Source organism: Chelonia mydas, chromosome 2 (genome assembly GCF_015237465.2).
Source record: "Chelonia mydas isolate rCheMyd1 chromosome 2, rCheMyd1.pri.v2, whole genome shotgun sequence".
Classification (NCBI taxonomy): Eukaryota; Metazoa; Chordata; order Testudines; family Cheloniidae; genus Chelonia; species Chelonia mydas.
Window position 1 is genome coordinate 18,436,986 of NC_057850.1, and position 13,416 is coordinate 18,450,401.

Genomic DNA, 13,416 nt, shown 5'->3' on the forward strand with positions numbered 1-13,416 from the left:
TGACCTGTACAGACACTGCTGCAAACTCTCCAAGCAAATGGCGCAGGAACGCACCATCACCTGGAGTGGAGCACCCATAGGGACATACATCCTGAAGAACCTCAGTTACTGCAAAAGGTGAGTAACCTTCTCTTCTCAAACTTATTTAATCCTACCCCCTTCTTTGAGTCTGTAGTAGTTTACGCTCTCCTACCGCGGGCACCCGGCCAACAGCCACTGCTCTCCAGCTGCCCAGCTCCTAAGGCAGAGCGGTGAGCTGCGGCTGGGGACCCAGCTCTGAAGGCAGGACCGCCGCAAGCAGCGGTGCAGAAGTAAGGATGTCAGTACCATACCACCCTGACTTCTGTGCTGCTGCTGGCGGCTTTGCTGCTTTCAGGACTAGGCACCCAGCCAGCAGCTGCAGTTCTCCGGCTGCCCAGCTCTGAATCTGCACAGTAAGGTTGTTCCCCCCAGACCCCCAATTTGAGAGGCCCCCCAGTTTGAGAACCTCTAAAGACATCCAGGGATTGCAAGATGCTGAGTGCTCTATACTTCCAGTGACTTCAATGACAGTTGAGTATGCACTATACCTCTTAGTATATATCTCCATAAAGTTTGTCTTCGGATCCTAACTGAGCATCTGTCACTAAAATAAATTCATTTTCTCACTTTTTGTAGATGACAAATCCTGCTATACAGAATGACTTCAGCTACTACAGAAGAACTTTGAGTCGTATGAGGATTAATAATGTTCCAGTAGGTAACCTCTGGAAGTGAAAAAACACTTTAAATGCTAAATTCTTTGTCTTTCTAGTACTATTTATCCAGTTTTTTAGGGTACAAAACAATTTATAGTAAAAGCTGTGTTATCTGGCACTTTACCAACCGGAAAGCTCTATAAACTGGCTTTTCTCATCTTCATGAAAGTCCGGTTTATTGACCGGTTGGTGCAGGGCCAGCAGGTTCCCTACCTGGCTTTGCGTGATTTCCCGGAAGCGGTGACACGTGCCTGCTGCTCCTAGGCGGTGGTGCGGCTAGGCGGCTCTGCGCGCTTTCCCGCCCCACCCCGAGCGTTGGCTCTGCAGCTCCCATTGGCCAGGAGCTGCCCAAATCCGGTACTCCGAACCCCTCCCGCACCCAAAATCCCTTCCAGAGCCCACCCCCCCTCCTGTGCCCCAGCCCTGAGCCCCCTCCTACACCCAAATTCCCTCCCTCTTAGTTAACTGGATTTTTTTTTGACTTACCGGCACCCCCTTTTCCCCCAGTATGCCGGATAACAAAGCTTTTACTGTACATATAATTTTGTATCTTTGTTTATAGGCAGAGGGTGAAAATGAAGTAAATAACGAATTGGCAAATAGAATGTCTTTATTTTATGCTGAAGCGACGCCAATGCTGAAAACCTTAAGTGATGCCACGACAAAATTTGTGTCAGAGGTAAGCATATGGGAGAAGGTTTTTCTTTGACTTGGATATTGCACTGTAAAATGCAGCTATGTTCTGAAAGACAACAATTAAGAAGTTATTGTGGGACATTCTGTCCTGATAACTCCCAGGTGAAATTTGCTAAAGACTTAAGGATTGTCTACATGGCACAGTAAAGTGCACCAGAGGGGTAGAAGGGAATGATTTATAGATCACTCTAACATTCTATGTTCTAACTGCACAGGACTGTGTTAAGACAAGCTAGGTACCTTTTAGAGCACGCCAGCAGTCTACATACCTGCACAGGGCAGTTACAGTGCAGCACATGAGCGCGCTCTACAAATCACAACCCTCTACTGGGCTTTGCTGGCACCATGTATACAAGCCCGTAATTTAGAATCTGTAAATCAAATCTCTGCCTTTTACACAAGCAGAAGAAATTTAGATGCAGCCAGTCTTGCAGATGCTGTGCATGGTAGAATAGGTTCTAGCTGGCCTTCCAACAGTTCTGTTGTAGGCTGCTGTCCAATAGCTATGTCTGTACTGTTATCAGTAAAAACTTATTTTATCCAGTAAAATAAGCACATGCCTGTTCTGGTCGTGTGCCTTCGGTTATGTTGTCTGATAATCTGCATTTTTAGATAGTCACTTTTTCTAATCATATATCCATACTCGAAAAGGGCTTCTAGAAACAAAGAGTGAAACAAATTGGGCTTGAATATCTCTGCTTGAAATTGAGAAGCAAATAAAAAAGGAGTGATGTGCTTTTTTTAAAAGAAAGATTCCCAGGAGAGCTTCATTCTGGTACATATAGAAGTTAAAATGTAATTACAACAATACAAGCATAAACTTGATTAGATACACGAGTGTGTTAGAATAAATCTTGAACCTGTTATGGAATAGGATCAGAGTATCCAATTACTTTCGCATTTGTCCTTGAACTACCTACTGAAGTATCTGACATGACATCCACAACACCACTATTATTGACTTGGCTCACTTATTACCACAGTTTCCCATGTACAGCTGAGAAAAATCAACCTTTATTTTTAAAACTGTACCGTTTTTTTTAAACAAAATATGTTACTTTTTCAAATTAATAGTAATGTATTATTAATACTGTAGTACATAATGATCTCCAGTCAAAGACCGAGAATCTTATTTTAAGGTCACATTTTTCTTCCTTCTCAATGGACCTGTCATGCCATTGTTTAAGCTCCCCACTGAAATCAATCTAGCAAAAACAAACTCTCCAAAAATCAATGAAAAATTCTGTGTAAAAATGGAAACTATAGTAAGGCCTGGTGTCTGTAATAGTGGAAGTGGTACAATCACTATGGTTTTAAAACAACTGATTGTAAATGTTTTATTGATAAAGTACTGCAGTGTTTCTTATCCCCTAAAGGGGGGTGTGTGGGTGTGTTTTTAAACTCGAGCACTCAGTCTTAGGTAGTGTTCATTGACCTAGAATTGTATTAGATTTTACAGTATTACACTTTCATTACACTGAATAGAATTACTCATTTCTCCTTTCACAGAATAAAAATTTACCAATTGAAAATACCACAGATTGTTTAAGCACCATGGCTAGTGTGTGTAGAGTCATGTTGGAAACCCCGTAAGTATGAGCTGAGTGACAAAATTCAGTTCTTCATTTATAGGCCTCTTGTGCACAATATCAATAGAAAATATAAGTATGCATGTCAGGCATAATCCATGATGCATAAAATCAATGAGAAAAAATAGGAAAATTAACAAAATGGGAGCCAAATAATTTTTTTTACTAAATTCCATAACATTTTTCTAGCCTTGTTATGGCTTATTTTTCTCATGCACTAGACACAGCATGTTGTCTACTTTCTGTGAGAATATTGTTTAATATTTAAAAGTAGAATGGGTATGAAAGTTAACAGATCTCTCAGTACATTTGTAAATGACTTCGTCATGCATAATTCAGGAAAATTGAGCACACTTGCCTAGAGCATGCTTTGAAAAGTGGCTCGAGCAGTGCACGTAATGGTTGTTTCCTTGTTAACTGCTGCATGAAAGGAGAGTTCAATGGGTGAATGGTGGCTCCAGCAAGTCTACTGCCTTGGTCCTTGTTTGAGTATTGAATATAACAACTTGTAGGCTTGGGCTACTTGAGTCTACTGTAAATGTGACAAACTATGGGCAGGAGAGGTTAAACATTGTGTGCTAAGTTTTTTCTAACCAGCTGTTCATGGATCTGAAGAGGCTGCTATTGATATAGCTGTTCAGGAATGAAGTAACCGTGTCAAATTAAAAACAAAAACACAAAGGACTAGGCTGAATACCAGTGCATGTTTTATCGTGGGGGTATAAGAAGGAGGGACTCCAAACATTGAACTTCAGGGACAGTTTGTGCCACTGACAGACAAGCAGTTACGCCTTGCTCATAAAAACTTGGCATCCTTATTCCATGTGTACATCACAAGCGAATTGTGTTTTTCTTCTTTGGGTATAAACTAAATGCTCACTTGTTTGGAAGAGGCCAAGACAGCTAATACGAAAAATCCTAAAATTAACAGCAAGATGTCAGTTTGGGCTTGAGAGAGATTTTTTCTTCCAGTTTCCAAATAATGGGCTTTCTAAGCAATGGTCTAACTTCTGTGTTGGTGAAAATAGTTGCTCTTGTCTCTGAAGAAACTTTTTCTTTTTTGGAAGGTTCCCCTCTAAATGTCAGTGTTAAAGACGAAGGCCTGTTTTGGTGTTTGATATAATAATGGATATTTTTGTGTTCTAAAATTCCAGTGAGTACAGAAGCAGGTTTACAAATGAGGAAACAGTATCGTTCTGTCTGAGGGTAATGGTGGGTGTCATCATACTCTATGACCATGTGCATCCAGTGGGCGCCTTTGCCAAAACTTCAAAAATTGATGTAAGTTTTGTGTTGTTCATAGTCTTTGGATGTTTAAACCAAAGTTATACGTAGACTGTCTCTTCCCCCCTCCCATTGTAATATGAATTTTCTGAGTCCAAATAGATCAATAACAAGTATGCGTACAGTCTAGAATGGTCCTAATTGGTTGGCATATACTACCAGCCTACCGTGTAGATGACTGCACACAGCAAGCAATCCAAAATATACATTCAAATGCACAAAAAGGCATCTTAAGAGTTAAGGTAGAAAGTGAGTTTCAGTGGAATCCAGATAACACCCAGAAACATTATTATACTTTATTCACACAATATGTCTATCTTTTAAATAACATAAACGTTAGAATATCTACAAATGAAAGGCTAGTAGGTCCAGTATGTTCCCTACTGCCACATAATTTTTCATCCTTCACAATCATCCAGACCAACTTGGATTGGTTGCATTGTCCTCCAACCTTCAACTTTGCCCCCTTTTGTTCTGTAATTGAAATGTGCTGTTGGATGTATACTATTGCGTGTATGTTTTATTTGTTAAATGTGTAGTAGATGCATCAAAAGAAATATTGTCCCATGGAACTTGGACTAGGGTCAGGGGTTTTTATTCTATATTGTTCTGAGCACACTGACAAAACAAGTATTAATTTTAAAAACCAGAAAAATACCCTGTGAAACCTTTTATATTGTCCTTAAGGTAAAAGCCTTTCAGTTACTTACAGCAGATTTTGATGTAGCTATTCCACTGCTTGCAGATGGGTGGAATTCTCAGTGTGATGGCAAGTAACTAGATAAGCCTTTCTACATTAAGGGAAGATTTCAGAGTTCTAGATGTTTGCTACCTTTCCAATATCCAGAAGAATAACATGTACGTTTAAAGTCCTTTAAAGTAGTTAAGTGTTAGGGCTTGGGGAACTATACTTTTTGCAAGTTATTTTTGTGTGGCATTTACATGATACAGAGTGTTAACTTGTTTAATTTCCAGATGAAAGGATGCATCAAAGTCCTTAAAGACCAGCCTCCTAACAGCGTAGAAGGCCTTCTAAATGCTCTCAGGTACTTATTTTTAACTTGAAATGATTTTAACGTGAATTTTTTAGAAGGTGCTGAACAGAGACACGTGGATGATGAAGTCTTCTATCAATATAACAGATAAAAGATGAGCCTCTGTTCTGCAGGCTTCTTCACTAGCATGCCTTAATCCTAACATGGAGTTGACTGCCTTTGGGGGTAAAACAATAGTCAAGTCTTCAGGCCCATTCATTCCCTGCTCCCTGGCTACGACTGCCAGTCAGCTTACCTACTGTTAATTGTGTTGTTTTATGGTGGTTTTTTGGTTCAAAATTTGCATTTACTAACATGGAACTGCCCTTTGTATTGTCCATTTCCATAGCCAGTTAACCACCTAACTGCACAACTGTGTACATTAGGTGAGACACTAGGGGAGTTAACACTGGATAAAATGTCATGCCCAAACAAATAGACTCCTCAAATCCAGTTCTTAAAGTACAAGCAAAGGAACAGAATTGGAGAAATTTAATTAGTTGCTCACTGGGTAGATGGAAGGAGGAGGCATAAAATGATATATGAGAAGCCAGTTTAAGCAAATCTGAGGAACCATAGAAGTGAAAGCTCAATTTTGGATTGTGGGGAATGTCAGAAATGTTCATATTGTATGTTTTGAGATATCAGTTTGTTTAAGATGAGTTTATGTGATATTAGTATGTATATGGGGAAAGATATAGGACGTTTATAATTCAAGATTCAATTAAATATTTTAATACAGGTCAGCATTTCACTTTGGCACAGTACTCTGTACAGTATAATCCTTCTGGATCTCTGAAAATCTTAGTCTGTTATTGTGCAGAACATACATTATCAGAATGGATTGAAATCCTAGGAAGAAAGCACCACTATATTTGTTCACTAGGATAACAACAGCAACAAATCAGAATAACCAGTTTCAAAATCCGTGTAACTGAGTATCACAGGCAGACAAGTGGCTAATAAATTAGTATAACAGATTTTAGTTACAGGAATAAATGTAAGCTGTAGTCTAATGGGAGTTCAGTAAAGTAGACCTCCAATATAAAACAACTGGGGTGTTATACATGGATAATAAACTTGATTGTATACAATATTCTCCTGTTTATTAAAGATAAACAGTGGCCAGCATTTGCATAGATCTGGAAAATACTTGATGTTAACCTTATAGATAGATACTTGGGAAAATGTACACCTCAGTGCATAGCAGATTCTTTAGTTATGCAGGGGTGCACAACTTGCAGTCAGAATGAAAATTTGAGCCAAAAAAATCTGCTGGATTCATTGTCCTTAGAGGACTGTAGCCAGATCTTGTAGTCAGAAGTTTTGATGTGCCAAATATGTCCAAAAATGAGTAAGATGTGGCCAGTTTCAGTTTATCCTCCAACTCATGCTGCATCAGTGGGGATTTCCTCTTGTCCCCTGTGGAAAAGCCAGCTCTTCCCCCAACCCCCAACAATTAGCTCTCCTGAAAGCTGTTCTGTGCAGCTGTCCTGTTGTTTTGAGAACAGAGCTAGCAGCAGCAGCAGCAAGGGCTGCATGGTAGCAGCCTTGAAGTGTGGAAGGTAGGCGCCTAAATGTTCATGCTGCTGGAATCATTGTAAAAATCTACTTTGGAAATTTGAGAACACCAGTAGAATCATAGACTATCAGGATTGGAAGGGACCTCAGGAGGTCATCCAGTCCAACCCCCTGCTCAAAGCAGGACCAATCCCCAACTAACTCGTCCCAGCCAGGGCTTTGTCAAGCCTGTCCTTAAACACCTCAAAGGATGGAGATTCCACCAACTCCCTGGGTAACGCATTTCAGTGCTTCACCACCCTCCTAGTGAAATTTTTTTTCTTAATATCCAACCTAAATCTCCCGCACTGCAACTTGAGACCATTACTCCTTGTTCTGTCATCTGCTAGCACAGAACAGTCTATATCCATCCTCTTTGGAACCCACTTTCAGGTAGTTGAAAGCAGCTATCAAATCCCTCCTCATTCTTCTCTTCTGCAGACTAGACAGTCCCAATTCCCTCAGCCTCTCCTCATAAGTCATGTGTTCCAGTCCCCTAATCATTTTTGTTGCCCTCCGCTGGATGCTTTCCAATTTTTTCACATCCTTCTTGTAGTGTGGGGCCCAAAACTGGACACAGTACTCCAGATGGGGCCTCACCAATGTCGAATAGAGGGGAACGATCACGTCCCTCGATCTGCTGGCAGTGCCCCTACTTATACAGCCCAAAATGCCATTAGCCTTCTTGGCAACAAGGGCACACTGTTGACTCATATCTAGCGTCTCGTTCACTGTAACCCCTAGGTCCTTTTCTGCAGAACTGCTGCCTAGCCATTCGGTCCCTAGTCTGTAGCAGTGCATGGAATTCTTCTGTCCTAAGTGCAGGACTCTGCACTTGTCCTTGTTGAACCTCATCAGATTTCTTTTGGCCCAGTCCTCTAATTTGTCGAGGTCCCTCTGTATTCTATCCCTACCCTCCAGCATATCTACCTCTCCTCCCAGTTTAGTGTCATCTGCAGACTTGCTGAGGGTGCAGTCCACGCCATCCTCCAGATCATTAATGAAGACATTGAACAAAACTGGCCCCAGGACCGACCCTTGGGGCACTCCACTTGATACCGGCTGCCAACTAGACATGGAGCCATTGATCACTACCTGTTGAGCCCAACAATCTAGCCAGCTTTCTATCCACCTTATAGTCCATTCATCCAGCCCACACTTCTTTAATTTGATGGCAAGAATACTGTGGGAGACCATATCAAAAGCTTTGCTAAAGTCAAGGAATAACACATCCACGGCTTTCCCCTCATCCACAGAGCCAGATATCTCATCATAGAAGGCAATTAGATTAGTCAGGCATGACTTGCCCTTGGTGAATCCATGCTGACTGTTCCTGATCACTTTCCTCTCCTCTAAGTGCTTCAGAATTGATTCCTTGAGGACCTGCTCCATGATTTTTCCAGGGACTGAGGTGAGGCTGACTGGCCTGTAGTCCCCTGGATCCTCCTCTTTCCCTTTTTTTAAAGATGGGCACTACATTAGCCTTTTTCCAGTCATCCGGGACCTCCCCCGATTGCCATGAGTTTTCAAAGATAATGGCCAATGGCACTGCAAACACATCCGCCAACTCCTTTAGCACTTTCAGATGCAGCGCATCTGGCCCCATGGACTTGAGCTTGTCCAGCTTTTCTAAATAGTCCCGAACCACTTCTTTTTCCACAGAGGGCTGGTCACCTCCTCCCCATGCTGTGCTGCCCAGTGCAGTAGTCTGGGAGCTGACCTTGTTTGTGAAGACAGAGGGAAAAAAAGCATTGAGTACATTAGCTTTTTCCACATCCTCGGTCACTAGGTTGCCTCCCTCATTCAGTAAGGGGCCCACACTTTCCTTGACTTTCTTTTTGTTGCTAACATACCTGAAGAAACCCTTCTTGTTATTCTTAACATCTCTTGCTAGCTGCAACTCCAAGTGTGATTTGGTCTTCCTGATTTCACTCCTGCATGCCTGAGCAATATTTTTATATTCCTCCCTGATCATTTGTCCAATCTTCCACCTCTTGTAAGCTTCTATTTTGTGTTTAGGATCAGCAAGGATTTCACTGTTAAGCCAAGCTGGTCGCCTGCCATATTTACTATTCTTTCTACATATTGGGATGGTTTGTTCCTGTAACCTCAGTAAGGATTCTTTAAAATACAGCCAGCTCTCCTGGACTCCTTTCCCCCTCATGTTATTCTCCCAGGGGATCCTGCCCATCAGTTCCCTGAGGGAGTCAGTCTGCTTTTCTGAAGTCCAGAGTCCGTATTCTGCTGCTCTCCTTCCTTGTGTCAGGATCCTGAACTGGACCATGTCATGGTCACTGCCTCCCAGGTTCCCCTCCACTTTTGCTTCCCCTACTAATTCTTCCCGGTTTGTGAGCAGCAGGTCAAAAAGAGCTCTGCCCCTAGTTGGTTCCTCCAGCACTTGCACCGGAAATTGTCCCCTACACTTTCCAAAACTTCCTGGATTGTCTGTGCACCGCTGTATTGCTCTCCGGCCAGATATCAGGGTGATTGAAGTCTCCCATGAGAACCATGAGCTTAGTGGCTGCTCCATCCCTTCCAGCTCCAGAAACCTTCTGACACTCCACAGAGGTGGGGCTTCAGAAGATGAGCTTCTCAGGTCCTGAGATAGAGGGGAAGAATCAGAAGCATGCCCCCACTCATCAGCAAAACACCTGGGCATAATTTCAGTACATTCAGTCATAAAAAAGAACATACTCTACAAAGGAGCTACTGGTATAACCAATAAAAATAAAAAAAAACAAATTATCTGGTGAACATAAAATTAAAGGGAAAGGAGAGGAGGAGAGAGCTGGGTACAAGAAAAGAAAGCGTTTTAGAGCAGGAATTAAATTCAGTTTTCCTCCAGTGACATAGGACAGGAACAGTCCACACATAAATACACTTAAATGTCTGTTACCTTGTATTCTACATAATTTGAAGCACATATACATTATCAATTACGAGATTAAACACACTTTAGATAATTCCCGTAGTAATTCACGCATACGATGGCCTCACTTAAATACTTGCTATTTACCCATATTAAATGTTTCTTCAACATTTTCCAAATATAGGGACTATTGTAAATATAAATGCTTAGTTCAATGTTACCTACAGCATTAAACAGAATTCAAGAATAAGAAATCCTATAAGTAGCCATTTGTTTACAGTAGGGAATTCCCAAAATTTGTCTTTACTCAAGTAGAGCATCATCATCAAACCTTAATCTCAGTCCAGACCTACACATTTTAAATGTCGTTGACTGACAGTTTAACAGTCTTTAATGTGACAGTGTTCCTTACTGATTCTAGTCTATCCAACTCAAAAGAGATCTTGAGGTTTTTTCCCAAATCCATGTAGGGATCCATTTAAAATCTCCTTTAGTAACAGAACTGTTGGACGTAATCATGAGTAGCATTATCTGTCATTTAATATTTTTATAAATTTAATTTTCTGAAAGATGTATGTTACTTTCAATGGGAATTGCTGAATTTTCCTAGTTAGGAAGTTCACAACTAGATCTCCCAATCATTGGTGAGGGTTTACTGTAACTAAATAAATTTGGTATTGTTCCTTCAGTTACTTGCTTTGTCTGTTGTAGAAGAACAGAACTGTAAGTGTGCTTTTGTAAATCTTTTTTTTCTTTTCATTTTTAGGTACACAACAAAGCATTTGAATGATGAGACTACCTCCAAGCAAATTAAATCTATGTTGCAATAACAGTTACCTGGAATTAGCCCCTGCTGTAAACAGAAGACAGTATTCTGCAATGACTGAGATGCACAGATTTTTTTTTTTAGTGATTGCAACTACTATCTCATTCATTCTTGCTTTTTATTTTCTTCTCTCTTCCTCTTTTCCCTTTTTAATCACTTTCTTGTTCTTAAGTAAGCTCAGACTTCTTTTCTGTGCCAAATCAATGAAAATGATCAACTCTGGAAGGTATTTTTACTTTTCAGAACAGCCATCCTTAAGTGGCAGCTAATTATGCGTTGCGTTTGGATTTCTCTGTACGGGGAAAGTTCTGTGACTTGAACTAAATATTTTTAAACTTGTGGTTTTTTCTTTTTTTGAAAAACTAATATTTAATATTGCTTCTTCTGCATGGCAAAACTGCCTATTTCTGCTATTTAAAAAACCCTCAATGACTTCATTTTCTATTGCGGCTTATTTTCAAGTGCAACCTTGAGGAAACATAAGAGCAGATTTGTTTAAATTAACTGTGTTTGTACAAAATGGTACTCAACACAAAAGTTTTTTTAAATAAGTAAAGACTGTTTTGTTTAAAAGTTATGTTTGCATTTTGACTCATTTTTGTAAGGATAAGGATGTATGTTGTATGTTTAACCTTTAAAAACTAACGTTAAAATATGTGGTGTGTGCGTAGCAAAATTACGTATGCATGTTCATGTCAAATGATTGGCTGTGGATAAAATAATAAAAATCAGCTTTCATTTTTCTAAGTGTGGTTTGTTTTACCAGTGTTTTGAGTGAGATGTCTCCATGTTTTTTGGCTTTTTACCAGAAAAGTACATGTATAAATTTTATATAGTGAAAACTATGCTGCTGTTTCATTACATGTAATCACCTGAAATGGATGGAGCCAGTGCTTAGTTAAGCCTAACAGGATCTGTTAGGGTCCCTGATTTACAATATATGGTATGATATGGGTTATTTCCTAATCCCAAGACAGTCATACAAGCAAGGGATGGGAAAAAATCATGTTAGTTCAGCTTGTCCAGGAGTTTTTTTAACCAAGCAGCCCAAAACATCCCAGTCTTCTTTCACTGTGTCCCATAGTCATTTGTGCTCTCCCAGTAAAGAACAATGGAAAAAACCTAAAATATGTATTTTTTTAAAATTTAAACAGTGAGTGTGCTAACACTGTTCAAAACACAGAAGTCATCCTGTCTCCCCCCACCCCAAAATTAAAATCTGTTCGAAATGGAGAAGACGGTACACATGGGGACGACAGAATGGAGAGCGTTTAGTTGAGATTTTTTTTTAATCTTTGATAATCTGTGGCAAATTATCAAAAGATTAAAGTAGGCATTTGCATAAAATAAACTGATTTCTCATTTAAAAAATCCTTCAAAATTTAACCCTTATACGTGCTTATTGACAACTTCAAATTGCACATTCCAAATGTAGTATTTAATTAACATCACTGTACCTTTTTATATTGTGAACTTTCCCAACTAGAAGGGATTGAAACACTTTTTTAAAAAATAAGTTTATTCTGTAGAAAATATCTAGAAATTTTCATGACTAAAGCTGTCTGAACTGATCGAAAGCATTGTTTGCTAGCAGTTTGAATTCTGTACAAATATTGTTAGTTTGACTATGATTGTACCTCCTGTTTGTGAACATTCACACCAACAAGTCTTTGTTAGTACAAATACTTGAGGAATGGCTGTATTTGAACGAATGCCCATATCCACATGCAAACAAGGGTGTTTGTGCAGGAGTAATAGTATCTGCTGGCTGGTCTTCATCTCTTCTCATCTTGTCTTACAATCGAAGGCAGAAATACCATGCGACTCAGGTGACCCTTCACATACCACATAATGATTGTTGAAGGAAGCATGTTCTGAGCATCGGAAGGCTTAAACTGATGACTAGATGTCTGCCACCAGGGATTCCTGCCAGGAGACCTGCATTCAAAAACATACAATGCAGTCTTTGCTCTCAGATGAGAAGAAAGCTGCAAAACGGCCATATAACAAAATATTGGAGAGATTTTGTATTCTGTGGGTCACAGCAGAACCAAAACAATGAGATTACTTTGGAGGAGTGAAGTCCCTAATCGTGACTCTTTCGCTAGAAGAGCACTGAATAAGTCAACTGTAGCCATCAAATTGTCGAGAGTACGGGGTTCCTCCTCTGCTGAAGATGCAATGTGCAGGCATAAAACTTTGTGATACAGAAAATGGTACAAAAGGCAAAGCAACCCCTTCTCCAGGAGCACCTTCCTTTGTGTTTGCCTGGTCCCTATTGGTCCACCCCAGGGCAGCATGGTTGTCCTATAGAAATTCTTTCCCAACATGGGAAGAGGAGATGTCTCTTTAAATGAGATAGAAACAAGCAGCTGTGGCCCTCAAGTGATCATTCTGCTACTAACTCTGTTTGCTGCATCTCTTTTCATCCCAGCTAGTGGGTACTCTTAACTCTTGTTATACTTTCCCCTAGTTTTCGTTCTTGCTGAAAGAACTGACACATTCTCTCAGAACAATCCATGACCTTTTCTTATAATACCAGATTACTTAGTGCCTTTGTTGTCCTTGATAGCTCAATGACATAAATCTGAAAAAGCTAAGAAAAAATGCATTAGAATGACATTCCAACAACATTGCTCTATTTCTTTTTGGCAGACTTTTTGTTGTTGTTTTCACTGGTTGTACTGCTGCCCAAGAACCTTAGTAAAGCAAAGTGTAAGACATCTAAAAAGAGCTGGCTATTCGCTCGGTTGCTTTTCAGGATTCTTTTTAGCAGCTGCCACTAGAAAAATGCTGAGAACTATTTTGAGTGGTTGCAGAT

General features: G+C 40.1%; 1 protein-coding gene across 9 annotated transcripts in view; it reads left to right on the forward strand.

Annotated features, from left to right (window-relative positions):
• The window catches only part of CYRIB (CYFIP related Rac1 interactor B), a 154,368-nt gene extending 143,026 nt beyond the window's left edge, over positions 1–11,342 (forward strand). For all 9 annotated transcript variants that reach the window (XM_043539096.1, XM_043539097.1, XM_043539095.1 and 6 more), the window contains 6 exons: positions 658–735; positions 1,300–1,416; positions 2,943–3,022; positions 4,177–4,303; positions 5,282–5,352; positions 10,536–11,342. In XM_043539096.1, coding sequence (XP_043395031.1) covers positions 658–735; positions 1,300–1,416; positions 2,943–3,022; positions 4,177–4,303; positions 5,282–5,352; positions 10,536–10,599 — 537 coding nt within the window. In that variant the 3' untranslated portion in view covers positions 10,600–11,342. The remainder of the gene's footprint in view (positions 1–657; positions 736–1,299; positions 1,417–2,942; positions 3,023–4,176; positions 4,304–5,281; positions 5,353–10,535) is intronic.
• Positions 11,343–13,416: the final 2,074 nt, after the last annotated feature.